Source organism: Bos indicus, chromosome 15, assembly GCF_029378745.1.
Source record: "Bos indicus isolate NIAB-ARS_2022 breed Sahiwal x Tharparkar chromosome 15, NIAB-ARS_B.indTharparkar_mat_pri_1.0, whole genome shotgun sequence".
Taxonomy (NCBI): domain Eukaryota; kingdom Metazoa; phylum Chordata; class Mammalia; order Artiodactyla; family Bovidae; genus Bos; species Bos indicus.
Genome location: NC_091774.1, coordinates 49,182,585 through 49,207,005, shown reverse-complemented (window position 1 = coordinate 49,207,005; position 24,421 = coordinate 49,182,585). Strand labels below are relative to the sequence as shown.

Sequence of the window (24,421 nt, the reverse complement as noted above, 5' to 3'; positions counted from 1 at the left end):
TAGCTATGAACAAAGCCAGGTGATGGAATTCCAGTTGAGCTATTGCAAATCCTGAAAGATGATGCTGTGAAAGCGCTGCACTTAATATGCCAGCAATTTGGAAAACTCAACAGTAGCCATGGGACTGGAAAAGGTCAGTTTTCATTCCAATCCCAAAGAAAGGTAATGCCAAAGAAGGCTCAAACTACCATACAGTTGCACTCATCTCACATGCTAGTAAAGTAATGCTCAAAATTCTCCAAGCTAGGCTTCAGTGGTATGTGAACCATGAACTTCTGGATGTTCAAGCTGGTTTTAGAAAGGCAGAGGAACCAGAGATCTAATCACCAACATCCACTGGATCATGGAAAAAGCAAGAAAGTTCCAGAAAAACATCATCTATTTTCGTATATTGACTATGCCAAAGCCTTTGTGTGGATCACAATAAACTGTGGAAAATTCTGAAAGAGATGGGAATATCAGACCACCTGACCTGCCTCCTGAGAAATCTGCACGCAGGTCAGGAAGCAACAGTTAGAACTGGACATGGAACAACAGACTGGTTCCAAATAGGAAAAGGAGTACATCAAGGCTGTATATTGTCACCCTGCTTATTTACCTTATATGCAGAACACATTAGGAGAAAACTGGGCTGGATGAAGCATAAGCTGGAATCAAGATTGCCTGAGAAATATCAATAACCTCGGATAATGCAGATGACACCATCCTAATGGCAGAAACTGAAGAACTAAAGAGCCTCTTGATAAAAGTGAAAGAGGAGAGTGAAAAAGTTGGCTTAAAGCTCAACATTCAGAAAACAAAGATCATGGCATCTGGTCCCATCACTTCATGGTAAATAGATGCAGAAACAGTGGAAACAGTGTCAGACTTTATTTTTTTGGGCTCCAAAATCACTGCAGATGGTGACTGCAGCCATGAAATTAAAAGACGCTTACTCCTTGGAAGGAAAGTTATGACCAACCTAGATAGCATATTCAAAAGCAGAGACATTGCTTTGCCAACAAAGGTCCATCTAGTCAAGGCTATGGTTTTTCCTGTGGTCATGTATGGATGTGAGAGTTGGACTGTGAAGAAGGCTGAGCACCGAAGAACTGATGCTTTTGAACTGTGGTGTTGGGGAAGACTCTTGAGAGTCCCTTGGACTGCAAGGAGATCCAACCAGTCCATTCTGAAGGAGATCAGCCCTGGGATGTCTTTGGAAGGAATGATGCTACAGCTGAAACTCAGTACTTTGGCCACCTCATGCAAAGCGTTGACTCCTTGGAAAAGACTCTGATGCTGGGAGGGATTGGGGCCAAGAGGAGAAGGTGACGACAGAAGATGAGATGACTGAATGGCATCACTGACTCGATGGATGTGAGTCTGGGTGAACTCCGGGAGTTGGTGATGGACAGGGAGGCCTGGTATGCTGCAATTCATGGGGTCAAAAAGTCAGACACGACTGAGTGACTGAACTGAACTGATGTAAAATAGATTCAATACAGTTCAGGTAAGTCACCTAGTCGTGTTTGATTCTTTGTGGCTCCATGGACGCAGCACGACAGGCCTCCCTGTCCATCACCAACTCCTGGAGCTTGCTCAGACTCATGTGCACAAAGTCAGTGATGCCATCCAACCATCTTATCCTTTTGGCCCCCTTTCCGCCTGCCCTCAATCTTTCCCAGCAACAGGGTCTTTTCCTGAGTCAGTTCTTCACATCAGGTGGCCACAGAATTGGAGCTTCAGCTTCAGCATCAGTCCTTTCAGTGAATATTCAGTACTGACTACCTTTAGGATAGCCAATGGGAATTTGCTATATGTCTCAGGGAATTCAAACAGGGGCTCTGTACCAACCTTGGAGTGGGATGAGGAGGGAGATGGGAGGGAACTTCAAGAGGGAGAGGACATATGTTGATAGAAAACAGCAAAATTCTGAAAAGCAATTATCTTCAATTAAAAAATAAAAAAAAAAATTAAAAGTAGTCATAAATCTTGAGGGCATATTAACATGTTTGACTGAAAGAATAAATTCACACTTTTTCTGACAATGTCAATCTGGTTTCTACAATGAGAACTAAATGCTGTAAAATGGGTATGCATTTAGCATTTTTCCACTGCAGATCCAGAGATTTAACAGAATTATATTTAAATCACATATGCAATAAAATATTACAAAATAATATATTTTATATCCATTTAGATGTACAATGAAAACTATAAATGAAAACATAAAATATAAATAATACAAAGCTGTTTTCAAAAATTTTAGGGAGTATAGAGCCAAAATGATTGAAGACTACTGCTTTAAAATTCCCACTTTTAATTACCCTCTATTATATTTCCCAGTCAGTAAATAGCAAATGTGTCCAACCTTATTAATAAGGGAATAAAATTTTAATCAACAATGATATCTCAACTTTTCATCCCTCAGATCGCTAAAGATTTAAAGTCTGATAAAACCCAGCAGTTGTGACACCTTGAGGAAATGGTTTACAAATATGTATATTTGGGGAGAATGTATATTCAAGAGATTTATAATTACTTGTTTTGGATGACACCAAAGGCAATTATTAATTGCTGAGGAAGTATATTATATGTCATCAAAGAATCATTTCTTAATTCTCAAAGTAGTACAATTTAGGGTTGAAAACAGTATTATGTCTGTTATTCTAATCTCTTATTGCTTAAGTTGCTGTTACTATCCCAGAAAAAGTCACCTCATTTTCAATTTGGACATCATGATACTCATCTTAGGTCTATGCAATTTTTTTTCTTGTACTTTATATAAAAACTTTAAGAATTACAGAGATACTAACATAAAAATGATCAGTTCTTCCACACCTCAGTCTTATAGTGGTAACAAGTCTTAGCAGTTTGATTTGTAGTCTTCCAAGTTTCCTAGCAATGGCAAACCACTTCATACTATTGCTTTGAGAACCCCATGAATATTACAAAAAGTCAAAAAGATAAGACACTGAAAGATGAACTCCCCAGGTTGGTAGATGCCCAGTATGTTACTAGAGAAGAGTGGAGAAATAACTCCAGAAAGAATGAAGAGACGTAGCCAGACCAAAAACAGCACCCAGTTGTGGATGTGAGTGGTGATGGAAGTAAGTCCAATGGTGTAAAGAACAATATTACATAGGAACCTGGAATCTTAGATCCATGAATCAGGGTGAACTGGAAGTGGTGAAACAGGAAATGGCAAGAATGAACATCGACATATTAAGAATCAGTGAACTAAATTGGACCGGATGGGTGAATTTAATTCAGATGACCATTATATATACTAGAGTGGGCAATAATTCCATAAAAGAAATGGAGTAACTTTCACAGTCAACAAAAGAGTCTCAAATATAGTTCAGTTCAGTTTGGTTAAGTCACACAGTCACGTCCAACTCTTTGTGACCCAATGAACCGCAGCATGCCAGGCCTCCCTGTCCATCACCAACTCCTGGAGTCCACCCAAACCCATGTCCATTGAGTCGGTGATGCCATCCAATCATCTCATCCTTTGTCATCCCCTTCTCCTCCTGCCCTTAACCTTTCCCAGCATCAGAGTCTTTTCAAAAGAGTCAGTTTTTCACACCAGGTGGCCAAAATGTTGGAGTTTCAGCTTCAACATCAGTCCTACCAATGAACGTCCAGGACTGATTTCCATTAGGATGGACTGGTTGGATCTCCTTGCAGTCCAAGGGAATCTCAAAAGTCTTCTCCAACACCACAGTTCAAAAGCATCAATTCTTCAGCGCTCAGCCTTCTTCACAGTCCAACTCTCACATCCATACATGACCACTGGAAAAACCATAGCCTTGACTAGATGGACCTTTGTTAGCAAAGTAATGTATCTGCTTTTGAATATGCTATCTAGGTTGGTACCTTTTCTTCCAAGGAGTCAGTGTCTTTTAATTTCATGGCTGCAATCACCATCTGCAGTGATTTTGGAGCCCCCCCAAATAAAGTCTGACACTGTTTCCACTGTTTCCCCATCTATTTTCCATGAAGTGATGGGACCAGATGCCATGATCTTCATTTTCTGAATGTTGAGCTTTAAGCCAACTTTTTCACTCTCCTCTTTCACTTTCATCAGATGCTGTTCAGTTCTTCTTCACTTTCTGCCATAAGGGTGGTGTCATCTGCATATCTGAGGTTATTGATATTTCTCCCGGAAATCTTGATTCCAGCTTGTGCTTCCTCCAGCCCAGCATTTCTCATGATGAATATAATTTAAATAAGCAGGGTGACAATATACAGCCTTGATGTACTCCTTTTCCTATTTGGAACCAGTCTGTTGTTCCATGTCCAGTTCTAACTGTTGCTTCCTGACCTGCATACAGGTTTCTCAAGAGGCAGGTCAGGTGGTATAGTATTCCTATCTCTTTCAGAATTTTCCACAGTTTATTATGATCCACACAGTCAAAGACTTTGGCATAGTCAATAAAGCAATTTGATCTCTTGTTCCACTGCCTTTTCTAAAACCAGCTTGAACATCTGGAAGTTCATGGTTCACATACTGCTGAAGCCTGGCTTGGAGAATTTTGAGCATTACTTTACTAGCATGTGAGATGAGTGCAATTGTATGGTAGTTTGAGCCTTCTTTGGCATTACCTTTCTTTGGGATTGGAGTGAAAACTGACCTTTTCCAGTCCTGTGGCCACTAAATGTAGTACTTGGGTGCAATCTCAAAAATGGCAGAATGATCTCTGTTCATTTCCATTCAATATCACAGTAATCCAAATCTATGCCCCAACTAGGAATGCCAAGGAAGTTGAAGTTGAACAGTTCTATGATGCCCTACAAGACCTTCTAGAACTAACACCAAAAAAAGCTATCCTTTTCATCATAGAAGTCTGGCATGGAAAAGTAGGAATCAAGAGATACCTGGAATAACAGGCAAATTTGACCTTGGAGTACAAAATGAAGTAGGGCAAAGGATAGCAAGTTTTTACCAAGAGAATGCACTGTTCATGGAAAACACTATCTTCCAACAACACAAGGGACAACTTGACATGGACATCACCAGATAGTCAATACCAAAATCAGATTGATCATAATTTGCAGCCAAAGATGAAGAACCTCTATAGTGTCAGGAAAAACAAGACTGGGAGCGAACTGTGGCTCAGATCATGAACTCCTTATTGCAAAATCCAGACTTAAATGGAAGAAAGTAGGAAAACCACTAGACCATTCAGGTGTGTCCTAAATCAAAGCCCTTATGATTATTCAGTGGAAGTGACAATTAGATTGAAGGGATTAGATTTGATAGAAAGAGCACCTGAAGAACTATGGACAGAGCCTTGTGACATTGTACAGGAGGCAGTAACCAAGACCATTCCCAAGGGGGGGAAAAAGTGCAAAAAGGCAAAATGGTTGTCTGAGGAGGCATTACAAATAGCTGGGAAAAGAAGAAAAGCTAAAGGCAAGGAAGAAAAGCAAAGATATACCCATCTGAATTCAGAGTTCCAAAGAATAGCAAGGAGAGATAAGAAAGCCTTCTTCAGTGATCAATGCAAAGAAATGGAAAAAAAAAAAAAGAATGGGAATGATAGATATCTCTTCAAGAAATTTAGAGACACCCAGGGAACATTTCATGCAAGAAGGGCACAATAAAGGACAGAAATGGTGTGGATCTAACAGAATCAGAAGATATTAAGAAGTGGCAAGAATACACAGGAGAGCTACACAAAATAGACCTTCATGACCAAGATAACCATGATGGTGTGATCACTCACCTAGAGTCAGACATTCTAGAGTGTGAAGTTAAGTGAGCCTTAGGAAGCATCACTACGAATAAAGCTAGTGGAGGTGATGGAATTTCAGTTGAGCTATTTTAAATCTTAAAGATGATGCTGTTAAATTATGCACTCAATATGCCAGCAAATTTGGAAAACTCAGCAATGGCCACAGGGCTGGAACAGGTCAGTTTTCATTCCAATCCCAAAGAAAGGCAATGCCAAAGATTATTCAAACTACCACACGATTGTACTCATCTCACACTGTAGCAAGTTACTGCTCAAAATTCTCCAAGCTAGGCTTCAACAGTACGTCAATCAAAGACTTCCAGATGTTCAAGCTGGACTTAGAAAAGTCAGAGGAACCAGAGATCAAATTGCCAATGTCCGTTGGATCATAGAAAAAGCAAGTGAGTTCCAGGAAAATATCTACTTCAGCTTCATTGATTACACCAAAGCCATTGACTGTGTGGATCAAAACAAACTGTGGAAAATTCTTCAAGAGATGGGAATGCCAGACCACCTTACCTGCCTCCTGAGAAATCTGTATGCAGGTCAAAAAGCAGCAGTTAAAACCGGCCATGGAACAATGACTGTTTCCAAATTGGGAAAGGAGTACATCAAGGCTGTACATTGTCACCCTGTTTATGTAACTTATATGCAGAGTACATCATGGGAAATGCCAGACTGGAGGAAGCACAAGCTGGAATCAAGATTGCAGGGAGAAATATCATCAGAAATGCAGATAATACCACCCATATGGCAAAAAGTGAAAGGGAACTAAAGAGCCTCTTGATGAAAGTAAAAGAGGAGAGTGAAAAAGCTGGCTTAAAAGAAGTATCATCAGAAATGCAGATAATACCAGTTATATTGCAAAAAGCAAAAGGGAACTAAAGAGTCTCTTGATGAAAGTAAAAGAGGAGAGTGAAAAAGCTGGCTTAAAACTCAAAAAACAAAGATCATGATATCCGGTCCCATCACTTCATGACATTTAGAAACAATGGAAACAATGGAAACTATGACAGACTTTATTTTCCTGGCCTCCAAATCACTGCAGATGGTGACTGCAGCTCTGAAATTAAAAGACACTGGCTCCTTGGAAGAAAAGCTAAGACATACCTAGATAGCATATTAAAAAACAGAGACATTACTTTGCTGACAAAGGTCTGTCTAGTCAAAGCTATAGTTTTTCCAATAGTCGTGTATGGATGTGAGAGTTGGATCATAAAGAAAGTTAAGTGCAGAAGAATTGATGCTTTTGGACTGTGGTGTTGGAGAAGACTCTTGACAGTCCCTTGGACTGCAAAGAGATGAACCTGTCCATCCTAAAGGAAATCAGTCCTGACTATTCATTGAAAGGACAGATGCTGAAGCTGAAACTCCAATATTTTGGCCATCTGATGTAAAGAACTGACTCATTGGAAAATACCCTGATTCTGGGAAAGACTGGGGGCAGGAGAAGGGGGTGACAGAGGATGAGATGGTTGGATGGCATCACCCATTCAATGGACATGAGCTTGAGCAAGCCCCAGGAGTTGGTGATAGACAAGGGAAGCCTGGCGTGCTGAAGTCCATGGGGTCGCAAAGAGTCTGACATGCCTGAGAGCTGAACTGAACTGAACTGAGGTTTCCTGGCGCCGAAGATTGTACACATTTTAAATTTTAATTAGTGTTGTCAAATTACCTGCCCTAAGGTACACTTTTACTTATTGTTAACTGAAAACTGTTCTGGAATAGTTTCCCAAATTGCTAAAATCTCCTTTGCTATGATAGGATAAAACTTTAGGCTATAAATTAAAGGTTGATTTTTAGTATCCATTTCATAGAGAAGATAATATAGAATTAAATTTTTTTTTCTGTTTTCCCAGAATTGTAGTTAAAACCTAAAGCTGAAGAAAAATTCACTAAGTTACTAGTAGTTGCCAAGGCTTACTAAGTTGTATTTGTCTCTACCGCTACTACTATCATCTCTCCTGCCCATGATTTTCCCATTTCCTGCTCCAATCTTAGCATTTTAGAGAGGGAGGGCATTCATGATTTGTCCTGTAGCTTCCTTATTCCCGGATCTTGGGAGAGTATAGTGTGACTTTCCACACCTGGACCCAAGGGAGTCAGAACAATAAAATTCCCATGAAGATTGGATGTTTCTCACAATGTGAGAGACTGACACTCTGGTCCTTTAGGTATTTAATTTCCTATAAAATCTGGAGATTTATTTGTGCATTCTACAACCATTTCTCTATTACTGTCATGTGTCTCTTTTCCTCTTATTTGCTAAGAAATATAAGAAGGCTACAAAGTTTATAAATGCAATATAATTAATCACTGTGTCAAATTTGCCATTATGCTGCTATTCTGTAGCATAGTATTTATAATGGCCTAAGATTTTAATAACATTAGATGAATTAATAGAAAGTAAATGATGAAAACAGCAGAAAAAGTGCTGTTGTGGAAAATCAAGCACTTTACTGCTCATGCTTTTTGTGCCTATAACTTCCTGAATGACCCTGAAAATATACTGAAATTTTTAGACTTTATTTTCTCATTACTAACATAAAGATAGAATTTCTCTTTTGTTTTGTTTTTGATAAGAAGAGTAACATACACTTTCTCCATTTTTTTTTTTTAAGAAGACCCAGATGACCAAGAAACAAAATCAAGAACTAGATTTATTGAGTGTCTGGACATTGCAGAACATTAAGCCTTGGGTGTATCTAAATTCATTGAGAGATCCATAATTTGTGAATCTTTCCAGAGGTGGATATTTATAAGAGGACACTCGAGCATGTACTAAAAAACAAAAGAAAGAGAAATTTAAAAGAGAAACATTCACTACTTTCCTCCTTTAGTTTCTCACTCTCATCCAGCTAAGATCCACAATCCTATTGACTGCTTTCATGCTCTAATAGCTAATAGCAAACATGATGGCAAGTTGAAAAACATTAGATAGAAAACTTGAGCATTTCCAATAACAAGGACTTTTTGTTGTTTTATCATGTTGTGAAATAGTGTTGCTATTCACAAAAAGGTAAACATAAAAGCTTTTCTCACAGTAAATTTTTGGAACAAAATATTTTTATCATATGGACACGGATCTGCTTGGTCTTTGCACCATAGACAAGTGGATTGAGAAATGGAGGGACTAGCAGATAAGTGCTAGAAAAGAGGATGTGAATATAAGGAGGAATATGAGAACCAAATCTATGTGCAAAGAAGGAGAAGAAACCAAGGGAGTAGAACTGGAGGAAGACACAGATGTGAGCGACACAAGTGTTGAATGCTTTCAACCTAGCCTCCTTCTGAGGCAAACGAAAAACTGTGATGAATATCTGTATGTAGGACAATGTGATTAATACAAAGTCAAGCCCAGCAACAGTGAAGGCCACAAACAAACCACAGATTTTGTTGACCCTGATATTTTCTGCAGCCAGTTTCACAACAGCCATATGTTCACAGTAGGAATGAGAGATGACTGTTGTATGGTAAAACTGTAATCGAAACTTTATCAGTATTAGGCATAGTGTTACAAGAACGGCAGCCCTGAGTGTTACCATAGCTGCTATTCGAGTGACTAACTGGTGAGAGAAGACGGCAGCATGTCTGAGTGGATAACAGATGGCTACATAGCGGTCCAGAGCCATGGCTAGGAGGATGCCTGATTCTGTGCACTGAAATGTGTGGATGAGCCACATTTGAAGCAAGCAAGAATCAAAATATATCTCTGTTACATGAAACCAGAAGATTCCAAGCATCTTAGGCACAATGCTTGTGCTGAGAGCAATATCTGTGACTCCTAGCATGCCTAGGAAAATGTACATGGGTTGATGGAGACTGTGTTCTGATATGATGATAATCAAAAGCAAGGAGTTTCCAATCATAGCAATTAGATACATGGCACAAAATAGAATCCCAATCCAGCACTGCACAGATTCTAGACCAGGGATCCCTATAAGGGTCAACACAGAAGGCATGAAGATTGTAACGTTGGAAATGGACATAATCCTTGAGTCTCCTGATGCAAACCCAAGTTTCTCATTCAATTCCACTTTCTTTCCATCTTCCTGTTTTTTCCCAAAATCATGATGCTGAGTCTTTCTGATTTATGCAGAAATCTTGGATAATATCATCAGTCTCATTTACATGTAAAGAGTAAAACATAGGTCAACAGAGAGACATCACTGTTTTTAGGAAAGACATCCACAGACACAATATCACAGTTCTTGTACCACAATAAAATGTTATGTGCAGAGCTGGGCAATGCTTTAAAACCTGAAAAACAACTGAATTGGGAAATAAACTGCTGTGTTGACTATTAGTTCATTCCCGACCTGTGGGCAAAGAAAATAGACTTGTTTATATTGTGTGAAAGTTGCATTTAAATCAGAATTTAATGAATCTCTCCACATTACATAGTTCAGTTAACAGCTTTACTAGTCTGTTTTTTCTCTATTGGCTGCTTGCTAAGTCACTTCAGTCATGTCCGAATCTATGTGACCACAAGGACTATACCTACCAGGATCCTCTGTCCACGGGATTCTCCAGGCAAGAATACTGGAGTGTTTTGCCATAACCTCCTCCAGGGGATCTTCCTGACGCAGGGATAGAACCTTCATCTCTTGAGTCCCCTGCATTGGCAGGCGGGTTCTTTACCACTAGGACCACTTGGGAAGCATCTCTTTTTCTAAGTTGTCTCTAAATCAGGCACGGTTGGCTTGGACCAGCAAATACACAATCTCTGATTAGTATATTAGAATGAAAAATTCCCTATTAAAGATGACAGAGGTAGAAACTCTTGTAATTCAAAAGCATAACATGTATATCTACCAATCAATGCAATCTGTCTTTATGTAAGTTTGGTAGTCCTTTATGAGAAGGTGAAGTAAGAATTGAAGGAAAGGTCATTCAAATCCATGTGTGCTTAGCAAATTTGGGCAAAACTTCTTTGTTACATTTTACATTTCTAATAAAACTGTACTATTTTTGCCTATATTTCTAAAAGCTGAGTTACATAAAATTTATCATATGCTTAAAAATTAAAGATTTCAAATCAAGGCTTAAAATTTTTCTTTTATATGTAGTATAAGATACCTAGAGGAGAGGGAATCCCTAGGACATAAGGGAAACAGCAGCAGCAATGTATAGTGGCAAAAGGACTCATTCATAATGGCTCAGGAGTGTAGGACATGGGCAAAAGTGTAACTTAACTGAAATACAGGCTGTTTCTTGGGTTTAAAATGTCCATAATGGCCATTAATATGAGAATTGTCTAATTGAGGCTCATGTATTCTTCATGAAATAGATAATCTGGAATACTTGGGATTCCCTGGTAGTTCAATTGGTAAAAAATCCGCCTGCAAAGTAGGAGACCTGGATTCGATCCCTGGGTTGGGAAGAGTCCCTGGAGAAGGGAAAGGCTACCCACTCCAGTATTCTGGCCTGAGAATTTCATAGACTGTGTAGTCCATGTGTTCATAAAGAGTCTGACATGACTGAGTGACTTTCACATAGCTGCCATTAATATGAGAATTGCCTAACTGAGGGTCATGGATTCTTCATGAAATAGATAATCTGGAATACTTAATAGTTGCTGTGTAATGGGAGCATGAAAATGGGATTCATGGTCTTGTAAGGGGTCACAACAACCAACCAAATAGTACTTGCAGATGTGAATATTGTAAACTATCAATAATACATCACTTAAAGTACATCTCTCTGTTTCAAAAATTTTATATAACTTTGCTTTGACTTCTAATAGGGGTACAGTTCTCAGAGCTTTATGAGATGATGTTCCTGGTTTATAATCTTCAATTTGTTGTTCAGTCACTAAGTCATCCCTGACTATTTACAATGCCATGAACTGGAGCACACCAGGCTTGCCTGTCCTTCACTATCTCCCAGAGCTTGCTCAAACTCATGTCCATCAAGTCAGTGATACCATTCAACCATGTCACCCTCTGTCATCCTCTTCTCCTGCCCTCTGTCTATCCAATTATCAAGGTTTTTTCCAGTGAGTCAGCTCTTCCCGTCAGGTGGCCAAAATATTGAAACTTCAGCTTCAGCATCAGTTCTTTCATTGAATATTCAGGGTTGATTTCCTTTAGGATGGACTGGTTTGATCTCCTTGAAGCCCAAGGGACTCTCAAGAGTCTTCTCCAACATCACAATTAAAAGGTATCAATTCTTTGGCCCTCAGCCTTCTTATGGTCCAACTCTCACATCCATACATGACTACTGGAAAAACCATATCTTTGACTAGATGGACATTTGTTAGCAAAGTGATGTCTCTGCTTTTTAATAAGATGTCTAGGTTTGTCATAAGCTTTCTTCCAAAAAGGCAGTTGTCATTCAATTTCATGGGTGCAGTCACCATCAGCAGTGATCTTGGATCCCAAGAAAATAAGATCTGTCACTGCTTCAATTGTTTCCCCATCTATTTGCCATGAAGTGATGGGACCAGATGTCATCATCTTCGTTTTTTGAATGTTGAGTTTTAGGCCAATTTTTTCACTCTCTTCTTTCACTTTCATCAAGAGGCTCTTTAGGCCCTCTTCACTTTCTGCCATTAACGTTGTATCATCTGCATATCTGAGATTATTGATATTTCTCCCAGCAATCTTGATTCTAGCTTGTGCTTCATACAGTTCAGTATTTCATATGAAGTACACTGAATATAAGTTAAAGAAACAAGATGACAATACACAGAGTTGATGTACTCATTTTCCAATTTTGAACCAGTCCATTGCTCCATCTCTGGCTCTAAATGTCGCTTCTTGGCCAGCATACAGATTTCTCAGGAGCAGGTAAGGTGGTCTGGAATTCTCATCTTTTGAAGAATTTTCCACAGTTTGTTGTGATCTACACAGTCAAAGGCTTTAGCCAAATCAATGAAGAAGAGTGGATGTTTTTCTGGAATTCTCTTGCTTTTTTCTATGATACAACAGATGTTGGCAATTTGATCTCTGGTTCCTCTGCCTTTTCTAAATCCAGCTGGTACATATGGAAGTTTTCACGTAATGTACTGTTCAAGCCTAGCTGAAGGATTTTGAGCATTACCTTGCTAGAATGTGAAATAAGCACAGCTGTTCAATAATTTGAACATTTTTTGGCATTGCCGTTCTTTGGGATTGGAATGAAAACTGACCTTTTCCAGTCTTGTGGCTGTTGTGGACAACTCAACAAACAAAAATGTTGTCAAGTTTTCCAAAATTGGGAGCACATTGAGTGCAGCACTTTAATAACATCATCTTTTAGGATTTTAAATAGCTCAGCTGGAATTTCATCATCTCTACTAGGTTTGTTTGTAGTAATGCTTCCTAAGGCCCACTCGACTTCACACTGCAGGATTCTAGCTCTAGGTGAATGACCTCACCATTGTGGTTATTTGGGTCATTAAGATCTTTTTTTTATATTGTTTTTCTGTGTATTCTTGCCATGTCTTCTTAGTATCTTCTGCTTCTGTTAGGTCCTTGCCATTTCTGTCCTTTATTGTGCCCATCTTTGCATGAAGGGTTCACTTAGTATCTCTAATTCTCTTGATGATGTCTCTACTCTTTCACATTCTATTGTTTTCCTCTTTCTTTTCATTGTTCACTTAAGAAAGCTTTCTAATCTCTCCTTGTTATTCTTTGGAACTCTGCATTCAGTTGGTTGTATCTTTCTTTTTGTCCCTGTCTTTCATTTCTCTTCTTTTCTTAGCTATTTTAAGGCCTGCTTCGACAACCATTTTGGCTTCTTGCATTTATTTTTCTTGGGATGGTTTTGATCAATGCCTCCTGTCCAATGTTGTGAACCTCTGTCCATAGTTCTTCAGGCACCCTGTCTATGAGATCTAATCCCTTGAATCTATTTGTCACTTTCACTGTATAATCATAAGGGATTTGATTTGGGTCATACCTGAATGGCCTAGTGGTTTTCCCTTACTTTCTTTGAATCTAGGTCTCCTAGGGGATTTTTTTACCATCTGAGTCACCAAGGAAGAGTTTAAGAGGTGGAGAGTGAAGAGAGGCAGGTTGTACAGGAGTGGTAAAGTGTTAGTCACTCTGTTATATGACTCTTTGTTACCCTATGGACTATAGTTTGTCAGGCGCCTCTATCCAAGTAATTCTCCAGGCAAGAATACTGAAGTGGGTAACCATTCCCTTCCCTAGGGGATCTTCCCAACTCAGGGATCAAACCTGGGTCTTCTACATGGCAGGCAGAATTTTCTCCATCTGAGCCACCAGGGAAGCTCAATGTTCAGTTGGGCACAAATAAAATTTTCTACTTCTTAGATTACTTTTTTCATTGACACAACGTTATGAGTCCTGATGATACTCTTCTAGGGCAGGGCTTCCTAAAGAAAAGAAAAAGGTGAAATCACTCAGTCATGTCTGACTCTTTGTGACCACATGGACTGTAGCCTACCAGGTTCCCCTGTCATGGGATTTTCCAGGCAAGAGTAATGGAGTGGGTTGCCATTTCCTTTTCCAAGGGATCTTCCAGACCCAAGGATTGAACCTGGGTCTCCTGCATCACAGGCAGAGCCTTTACTATCTGATCCACCAGGGAAGCCCTGGGTTTGCTAACCTTGGTGCAGTTGACATGTAGTTCAGATCAATTTTTTGTTTTGGGGTAATTTTCTGCATTGTAGAAGGTTTAGCAACATTCATCTTTCCTAAACATTGGATGTAAGTAGCTCTTTCTTGTTTTGGCAAAGAAAAATATATTCAGGTATCACCAAGTATCTCCTGGATGTGAAAGGAATAGCACATCACCTCAGTTGCTAAGCATTGTTGTATAGTTTTATACAGCAGGAAAAAAAATAGGTTTTAATGTATAAGAATTGATAGTTTTATGACTTAATCCAAATGTGCAGAATAAATTGCTTATAAAAGGGAATCATTTTTCAATAGAAATTAACCAGATAAAAGAGATGGAGAAGGGCACTCCAAGATAGTTTGTACAAAAATCACAGAAGCCTGTGAGATATGGTGAGGCTGTATATCAATAAACATTTATCACATATAAATCAGTTCATAAGCAGAAATGATGGTTAGTATAAAGGATTGAATATTACATGTGAAGTTAGTATTTTAAACCATTTGATTTTTCATTTTGGGGTTGAAGGATAGGTTTCTGTGGAAGGAAAAAAAATATCATCTGCTGGGAAGTTAATTAATGGCTTGAAAAACATGGTAGCTAAATGTAAATGGATCTAATCATAAACACGCTTGTGACAGTGCATAAATATATCATAAAGTAATGTGGTACAGCAAAAGAATAATAAGAATGGAAAATATGCAAAACTCATTGTCTTACGTAGCAGAAATTAGAGGAGATGAGGTTAAAGGTGTGTGGTTTGAGATTTACAGCAATGAATGACAAAAGACAAGCTCAAAGACACTCTGTGTGTTTAGAAAGGGGATAAAGATATCTTAAACTCTTGAAATTCATAAGCCTGGGTAAATATACCTCAGTCATTTTATAGCACGAAATTTGAATTATTAGTATTCCTTACAACTCCAACTTTAAATCAGCCTAAATCCCACGATCTAAAAGATTTAAGGAATCCAGGACTCTAATCCCATACTCTCTACAATCTCAGGAATATTTCCTCTTGAATGTCTCCACTGATCTCATTCATCCACTGATTTCTGTCTCAAGTACTCCAGTGAATATAGAGGACTCTTTTTGTTTTCTGAAATAGCTTATCATGTTTTAGGAAAGCTCCAGATGACAAATAGGTATTCTTTAAAATGAACCTTAAATTGCCTCTTTTTGAAAAATTTTAAAGTCTCAAATATATGCTCCAATGATACACATTAGCCATGGGTCGTGGCTGTCAATTGTCAAGGATCTGAAGCCACTCAACGGAATTTAAATCCTGGATGGTCCTACTTAGCTTTGCCTGCCCTGTACTCAGTTATGAAATTTTACATTGTCTAGTTTCTTTATTATAAAGAAATATCATGGATAGAAACAAATTATGATGTGATTGTATTACATGATATAATCCATCTAAATATTTGGAAGGAATCATAAGGTGCATTGATCTGTCAATAAATGCCAGCTATTAATCAATGCACATTTATCTTTTTCTCACAAATATCTTGAGATATTAAATGAGTCCTTTATGTGAAAGAGCATTTCTACAGAATTACTTGATGGGTATCTTTTTTCCTGCATCTTTTCCAGTCTGAGCATGTGTAATTTCCTGACCTTTTAACAAACAGGTTTTCCATTCATCTATCAACACAGATATTCTCCAAAAATCTTTTTTCAAACTTGCTTTACAACTTGTCACCAAGTGTAGCATTAACTGATCCAAAAATGCTGTGAAAAACATGGGGCACATCTCCCTAGTGATTGAACACTCAACTACTATAAGACTGTATAGCTTTTTTTTTTTTTTTTCATCCTGGAACTATATTGGATCACATGGCATACTCATTCTTTTTGAAACCAACCCTTCAGTTTCCCATAATCAGTGCTGAATCTCTATCCACAATGACTTACCAGGGATCATCTGTGATAATACACAAAGAAGCCATAAAGGAGAAAATGTTCTAACGTTTCAGATGTGAAGAGTGAATGTTTTATACTATAGGATGAACCTGGGGACTGGTTTTCACAAATCTCTAGTGCGTGTTAAATTTCACTGGGGACAAGGATGGAAAAGAAAGCTCACTATCATTCAGAACATACAAGATTTTTTCTCTAATAGTTGGTTTAGCATCTAAAAATAGTTCTCAAACTTTGGTTTCATTTTAGCACTGGGAACCAAAGTGAGCCTCTTTTTAAAAATTCCTAAGAAAACACAGTGCTGAAGACCAGACAAAACAAATCAGTGACACTTATTTACAAAAATAATGAGACAATAAAGGTAAATAAAAACAGCTTGAGATATTCATACTAGTCAGCATAGACATACTGACAGAGAAATAAAATAATATGTTTTTAATCTAATTCTATATTTCTTATTTAAGGTCACTGACTTATTTAGGGTCCTAATAGGTGCTGACTTTGGAACATTCACCTCAGAGTCTCAGTTACAATTTCTGGGCTTCTTCCATGCAAGAGCTGATTACACAAATCTTTCCAGTATCCAAATTATGTCTCTCTCAGTTGTTCCAGTCATATTCAGAATTATTATGAAAGGACTGTATATATTTTCACAAATTGATATCAACTGTCCAACCTGAAACTGTTATTATGACAGGTATTTACTAGGTTGAAAGAAGACTTTGTGCCTTCCAATAGGATTTTAAGCTTTAATATTATGAAAGGAATAAACTTTGATTCATTGAAGAATACAAGAAAGAGGTAAACAACCCTGGATTACCTGATGACCTGACTTGAAGTCACTCTGGTTTTGTCCTGTGTCATTGGGTCAGACCCCATTCAGTAGTCCTGTTCCCTTTGAATTAAGACTGTCTGACCACATCCTCATATTAAACTGCCATAAACTTATCATCCTCCCAGAGAAAGCAATGGTATAGGATCGAGGGCAGTTATATGAAGGAACCCAGCTCAGCCAGGGTCAGGGTGTGTGTACATCTTTGCATCTGGACACTCAGTGATTCATATCAGCAGATTGAAATCAGCCATAGCTGAGGATTTGTACCAGAAAAAAATAAAACACAAAACCAGTGCACATCATCAAATAAAAAGAAATAAATTTAAATGAAATCTGGGGAATATAAATCTAAAGGGTCTAGACATGCTTATACTTTTTGTGGAATTTTTTGAATAAAGATGGACATCCTTACCAAGCAGAGAGAGAAGGGGACTATGGATAAGATGGCCAGAGATCTGCTTCCTGGTGCAAGAGTAGACTCAGGTACCTCATGCAGTAGAATATCATTCAAGTATGAAAGTAAATGAAATTCTTATTTATGCTACAACTCAAATGAATCTTTAGAACATTATTCTAAGTCAAAGAAACCAGACTCAAAGGCCAAATATTGTTTCATTTCACTTACATAAGGTGTCCAGAGATGAGAAACCACAGACACAGAAAGTCAATTAATGTGTGCCATGAAATGGGGTTGGAGAATGGGGAGTGGCTGCTAAGGGGGATGGAGTATCTTTATTAAGTGTACTGGAATTTGATAGTAGTGATAATTGCACAGGTTTTTGGATATGTCAAAAACCAGAGATTAATACTCTCTAAAGAGTGTGCTATATGGTATAAAAATTATATCTCAATAAATTAAAAAACTTAGTATGGTGTATGCAGACCATACAGAAAAAAAATATTAGATATATGTTTTTAAATTTAGGATATATCAAATAAATGTGGTGACACGATTTTGTGACAAACAATGCAGCTTAACTCAGGTGTAATTGTTAAACATTCATTCTGCGGAGAAAGTTTATATGGGAATTCTGGCTTTTATTCAAATTTCTATAAACCTTAAGCTCTCAAAAAGTAAAGGAAATTAATTGAAACTAATTTAATAGTAGAAAAAAATTATCATTCCACAAATAGGGAAACATTAAATGATTAAGTTATTTCAGTTTGGAACAACTCTTCCTCCATATGTCTTCATTAGGAAAACATTTAAATTATTCTATTGTGAGAATAGAAATATAGATGGGGAAACAGTGGAAACAGTGTCAGACTTTATTTTTCTGGGCTCCAAAACCACTGCAGATGGTGACTGCAGCCATGAAATTAAAAGACGCTTACTTCTTGGAAGGAAAGTTATGACCAACCTAGAGAGCATATTCAAAAGCATAGACATTACTTTGCCAACAAAGATCTGTCTAGTCAAGGCTATTGTTTTTCCTGTGGTCATGTATGGATGTGAGAGTTGGACTGTGAAGAAGGCTGAGCGCTGAAGAATTGATGCTTTTGAACTGTGGTGTTGGAGAAGACTCTTGAGAGTCCCTTGGACTGCAAGGAGATACAACCAGTCCATTCTAAAGGAGATCAGCCCTGGGATTTCTTTGGAAGGAATGATGCTAAAGCTGAAACTCCAGTACTTTGGCCACCTCATGCAAAGAGCTGACTCATTGGAAAAGACTCTGATGCTGGGAGGGATTGGGGTCAAGAGGAGAAGGGGACGACAGAGGATGAGATGGATGGATGGCATCACTGACTCAATGGATGTGAGTCTGGGTGAACTCCGGGAGTTGGTGATGGACAGGGAGGCCTGGCATGCTGTGATTCATGGGGTTGCAAAGAGTCAGACACGACTGAGCGACTGGTCGGATCTGATCTGATTGTGAGAATAAATGTTCATTATGAAAAGCTTGGTAGAAGTTTTTGTGCATTTATTTTCTAAATCTTTCATGCAATATACATTTATTCATATTTAAATTGTAATATGTAAGTGTAAGTCAGGAGTATACAAATAGATTACACATGTGACCTATATGAAAAAAGAAGTTACACACAGAAAAAATGAAGAGGTGCTGTGATGCATGCTATGAGCGCTATTAGGAGACGTAGAGGAAAAAAATAAGGAAAATGGCTAAGTTTCTTAGAGGAAACATTTAACTAAATTCTAAATGTAGTATAGAAATCAGCTAGGTAAAAAATACATGTTTGCATGCAAAATATCAGGAATAAGATACAGATGCATCAGGTACTTTATGCTGAAAATATAATGCTGTTTAAATGAAAACTGCCAGCAAATGAAAGATGAAAAACCCAGTATTTTATTTTTCATAAGATCATATGTAAGACTAAAAAAAAAGAATAGATAGTGACTAATGGAGAGAAGATAAATTATTTGAGGATACTTTAGAGATACATACTAAGATCAGATGATTGGTTAGGTGTACAATGTCAAAGGTACACCTTTGATACAGTTGTTGCTACAATGTTGGTACATTGTTGGTACAGTGCCAACATCAAAGATAAATGATGTTTCTGGATTGGTTGACTGAGTGAATAATGGCAGCCATTGCTAAATTGAGATATTTAAAGAACAGTGCTTAATACAAACACATCTTACATTGATGTACAGAATTTGTCAAGAGTATTGTAAGAAGCTTCCTTATACAATTTACCCAGATTTATATATATATTTTTTACATTTTTCTCAATTTTGCTTTACCACTGAACAATTCAACAGATATATGGATAGATATATGATAGTTAGACAACTTTTATGAAGTGTTTATGAGGAAGGAAAGTTATGACCAACCTAGATAGCATATTGAAAAGCAGAGACATTACATTGCCAACAAAAGTCCGTCTAGTCAAGGCTATGGTTTTTCCTGTGGTCATGTATGGATGTGAGAGTTGGACTGTGAAGAAGGCTGAGCGCTGAAGAACTGATGCTTTTGAACTGTGGTGTTGGAGAAGACTCTTGAGAGTCCCTTGGACTGCAAGGAGGTCCAACCAGCCCATTCTAAAGGGGATCAGTCCTGAGTGTTCTTTGAAAGAATGATGCTAAAGCTGAAACTCCAGTACTTTGGCCACCTCATGCGAAAAGTTGACTCATTGGAAAAGACTCTGATGCTGGGAGGGATTGGGGGCAAGAGGAGAAGGGGACGACAGAGGATGAGATGGCTGGATGGCATCACTGACTCGATGGACATGAGTCTCAGTGAACTCCGGGAATTGGTGATGGACAGGGAGGCCTGGCGTACTGCGATTCATGGGGTCGCAAAGAGTCAGACACGACTGAGTGACTGAACTGAACTGAACTGGTGAGTAAATTTGAGACATAGTGTTCCTTTGCTCCTAAATATTTAAATGTGCTTTCCTAGGAAAAAATAGTCTACTGCCTAACTGTAGTATTATAGACAGTATCAGGACATTTAGCACTGAAGTAATATTGTAACCTAAGTATTAGTCCATATCTGAGGTTAAAAATAGTTCTAAGACCTATATGTATATTTTTCTTCCCTGAAATTCAATTCAGGATTATATAATGCATTTTATATTCATGTCTCCTTAGACTTCTTCAACCTACAGCAATTCCTCAGACTTTTTGCCTTTGTCCTTTGTTTTGTTTCATTTTTGAGGATTCACTTACTTTATATTTTAAACTTTATATTAAAGTCTAATATAAGTACAGAAATTATACTTTGTACAGTTTACATGGTTTTATGCAAAGGAGACATAAATGTGTAACAACCCAACTGAGGTTTAGAACATTTTTTTCACCAAGAAGCTCCTTCCTGAATTGGTCATTACATCACCATTTCTGCAAGAAAAGGAAAGGACTTATGTTCAGTATTTACTCTTTTATGTTTCTTAATTTCTTTACCCAGATACAGTACACGAATCTATGTCACATAGCTGTCATGCCAGATTATGAAAACTGACTTATGATGGCAAATTAAGAACAATAAAAATTACATAGAAAACTAAAGAATTTCAATAACATGGATTTTTGTAGTTTTATTTTCTTTTGAAATTTTGTTACCATGCACAAAGAGAAAAGCTTGGTTGCATTATTCATAGCAAATTTTATGAACAGAATATTTTTACCATATGCATAAGAATGTGCTTAATCTTTGCACCATAGACAAGTAGATTGAGAAATGGAGGGAACACCAAGTAAATGCTAGAAATGAGGATGTGGATGTAAGGTGAGATATGAGAACCAAACCAATGTCAAGGAAGGAGAAGAAGGCAGGGAGGTAGAGTTGGAAGAAGACACCAATATGAGCGATGCAAGTATTGTATGCTTTCAACCTTGCCTCCCTCTGGGTCAAAAGAATAAGCTGTGATAAATATACACAGGACAATGTAATGAATGTAAGGCCAAACCCTGCACAGTGAAGTTCAGTTCATTCGCTCAGTCATGTCTGACTCTTTGCGACCCCATGAACTGCAGCATGCCAGGCTTCCCTGTCCATCACCAGGTCCCGGACTTTACCCAAACTCATGTCCATTGAATCGGTGATGCCATCCAACCATCTCATCCTCTGTTGTCCCCTTCTCCTCCTGCCTTCAATCTTTACCAACATCAGGGTCTTTTCAAATGAGTCAGCTCTTCGCATCAGGTGGCCACAGTATTGGAGTTTCAGCTTCAACATCAGTCCTTCCAATGAACACTCAGGACTGATTTCCTTTAGGATGACTGGTTGGATCTCATTGCCATCCAAGGGACTCTCAAGAGTCTTCTCCAACACCACAATTCAAAAGCATCAATTCTTCGGTGCTCAGCTTTCTTTAGAGTCCAACTCTCACATCCATACGTGACTGCTGGAAAAACCATAGCTTTGACTAGATGGACCTTTGTTGGTAAAGTAATGTCTCTGCTTTAGAATATGCTATCTAGGTTGCTCATAACTTTCCTTCCAAGGAGTAAGTGTCTTTTAATTCCATGGCTGCAATCACCATCTTCAGTAATTTTGGAGCCCAGAAAAATAAAGTTTGACACTGTTTCCACTGTTTCCCCATCTATTTGCCATAAAGTGTTGGGACCAGATGCCATGATTTTAGTTTTCTGAATGTTGAGCTTTAAGCCAACTTTTTTTCACTCTCCTCTTTCACTTTCATCAAAAGACTCTTTAGTTCTTCTTCACTTTCTGCCATAAGGGTGATGTCATCTGCATATCTGAGGTTTTTTGATATTTCTCCCAGCAATCTTGATTGTGGCTTGTGCTTCCTCCAGCCTAGCATTTCTCATGAGGTACTCTGCATATAAGTTAAATAAGCAGGGTGACAATATCCAGCCTTGGCGTACTCCTTTTCCTATTTGAAACCAGTCTGTTGTTCCATGTCCAGTTCTAATTGTTGCTTCCTGACCTCCATACAGGTTTTTCAAGAGGCAGGTCAGGTGGTCTGGTATTCCTATCTCTTTCAGAATTTTCCACAGTTTATTGTGGTCCACACAGTCAAAGGCTTTGGCATGGTCAGTAAAGCAGAAGTAGATGTTTTTGGAACTCTCTTGCAACAGTGAAAGCCAAAAACAAACCATAGATTCTGTTGACCCAGAAATTTCCTGCAAGCAGTTTCACAATGGCCATATGCTCACAGTAGGGGTGGGAGATGACTCTTGTATGGTAAGATTATAACTAGAACTTTATAAATATTAGGCACCAGAGTCTTTTCAGGTGGCGCTAGTGGTAAAGATCCTGCCTGCCAATATAGGAGATGTAAAAGAAGCAGGTTCGGTCCCTTGGTTGGGAAGATCCCCTGGAGGAGGAAATGGCAACCCATATTAGTACTCTTGCCTGGAGAATCCCATGGACAGAGGAGCCCAGCAGGCTACAGTCCATAGGGTCTCAGAGATGGACACAACTGAAGCGACTTAGCACACATGCAGACACAAAAATGGTAGCCTGGAGTGGTACCACAGCCTTGATTTGGGGTAACCAAAGGGTGGGTGAAGATGGCAATATGTCTCAGTGGATGGTGACTTAGTGGTCCAGGGCCATGGCAAGCAGGAAGCCCACCTCTATGCACTGAAATGTGTGAATAAGCACTTTTGAGGCAATCAGGAATCAAAATAAACCTGTTACATGAAACCAGAAGATTCCAAGCATCTTGGGCACAATGCTGGTACAAAGGGCAATACAAAGGGCTGGTACAAAGGGCAACAAAGTGACTCCTAGCATGCCTAGGAAAATGTTCATGGCCTCATGGAAACTGTGTTCTGATTTGATAATGATAAACAGCAGGAAATTTCTAATCATAGGAATGAGATACATGACACAGAATGGAGTTCCAATCCAGCACTGCACAGACTCTAGGCCTGGGATCCCTATTAGGGTCAACACAGAAGACATGAAGACTGTGATGTTGGAAATGGACATAGTGTCCTTGGGTCTTCTGATGCAAATAAATGTTTTTCAGTTAAAGCTACTCCTTCTTTTTCTACCTTTTATTTTCACCCAAAGTCAACATATTGAGTCCTGATTTTATAGAAATCTGAGATCATATCATCCATCTCATTTACATATCTAAAGTATTAAAGAAAGATCCAAAGATGTACATCACTCTTTTTAAGAAAGATATCCCATAAGTAGAAATCCACAGTTCTTGTACCACAGTAAAATCTTTTATACAATATTTTAAAACCAGCAAAACAACTAAGGTAGAAAATAAACTTCTGACTTGACTGTTTTAATTTCATACCTTTGGACCAAAAAATAGACAACAATTTTTCTTGAAAATTTTATTTTAATCAAAGTTTGATGAATTTCTCCACATTCTACTTAATTGCTTTGCTACTGTTTTTTGTCAGTTGTCTCTAAATCAGAAAGAGTTGGTTTGGACCAGCAAATACTCAGACTCTGACCAATATATGAGAGTGAAAAGTTTACTATGAAAGAGAATAGAGATAGAAGTATTTGTGACCCAAAGTTTTATATATATATATATATATATATCCATCTATCAAACTATACTATCTGTCCCTATGTAAGACAGAATATTCTTCAGGAGAATGTGAAGGAAGTGTTTAAAATAAAGGTTATTGAAATCCATAAAGATTTAGTGAATTTGGGCTAAAGTTCATTGCTACAGTTTACATTTCTAGTAAACCTATATTTTTGCCTGTAATTCTGAAAGTTTAAATCCTTAACGTTTTTGCCCTTACATTAGATTAAAAAATTCCATAATAACTGTAATGTATATTACAGATACATAGAGGGAGCAATCTCCAAGGAAGCAAGAGAAGCATCAGGAGTCATGCATAGCAGTAAGAAGACTATTCTTAAAGACTCAAGGATATAGGAACATGTGTAAATACTTACCTTGACTGGAATAGAGCCTTGTTTTGTGGGTTTAAACAGTTCAAAGTTACCAATACTATAAG

General features: G+C 38.1%; 1 protein-coding gene and 1 pseudogene across 1 annotated transcript; both read right to left on the bottom strand.

Moving 5' to 3' along the window:
• Nucleotides 1–8,758: 8,758 nt before the first annotated feature.
• On the bottom strand, nt 8,759–9,709 carry LOC109568913 (olfactory receptor 52A1-like). Its single transcript, XM_019974273.2, has one exon. The coding sequence runs from the start codon at nt 9,707–9,709 to the stop codon at nt 8,759–8,761; it is 951 nt and encodes a 316-aa protein (XP_019829832.2).
• Nucleotides 9,710–21,120: 11,411 nt separating this feature from the next.
• LOC139187158 (olfactory receptor 52A1-like) lies at nt 21,121–23,417 on the bottom strand (annotated as a pseudogene).
• Nucleotides 23,418–24,421: the final 1,004 nt, after the last annotated feature.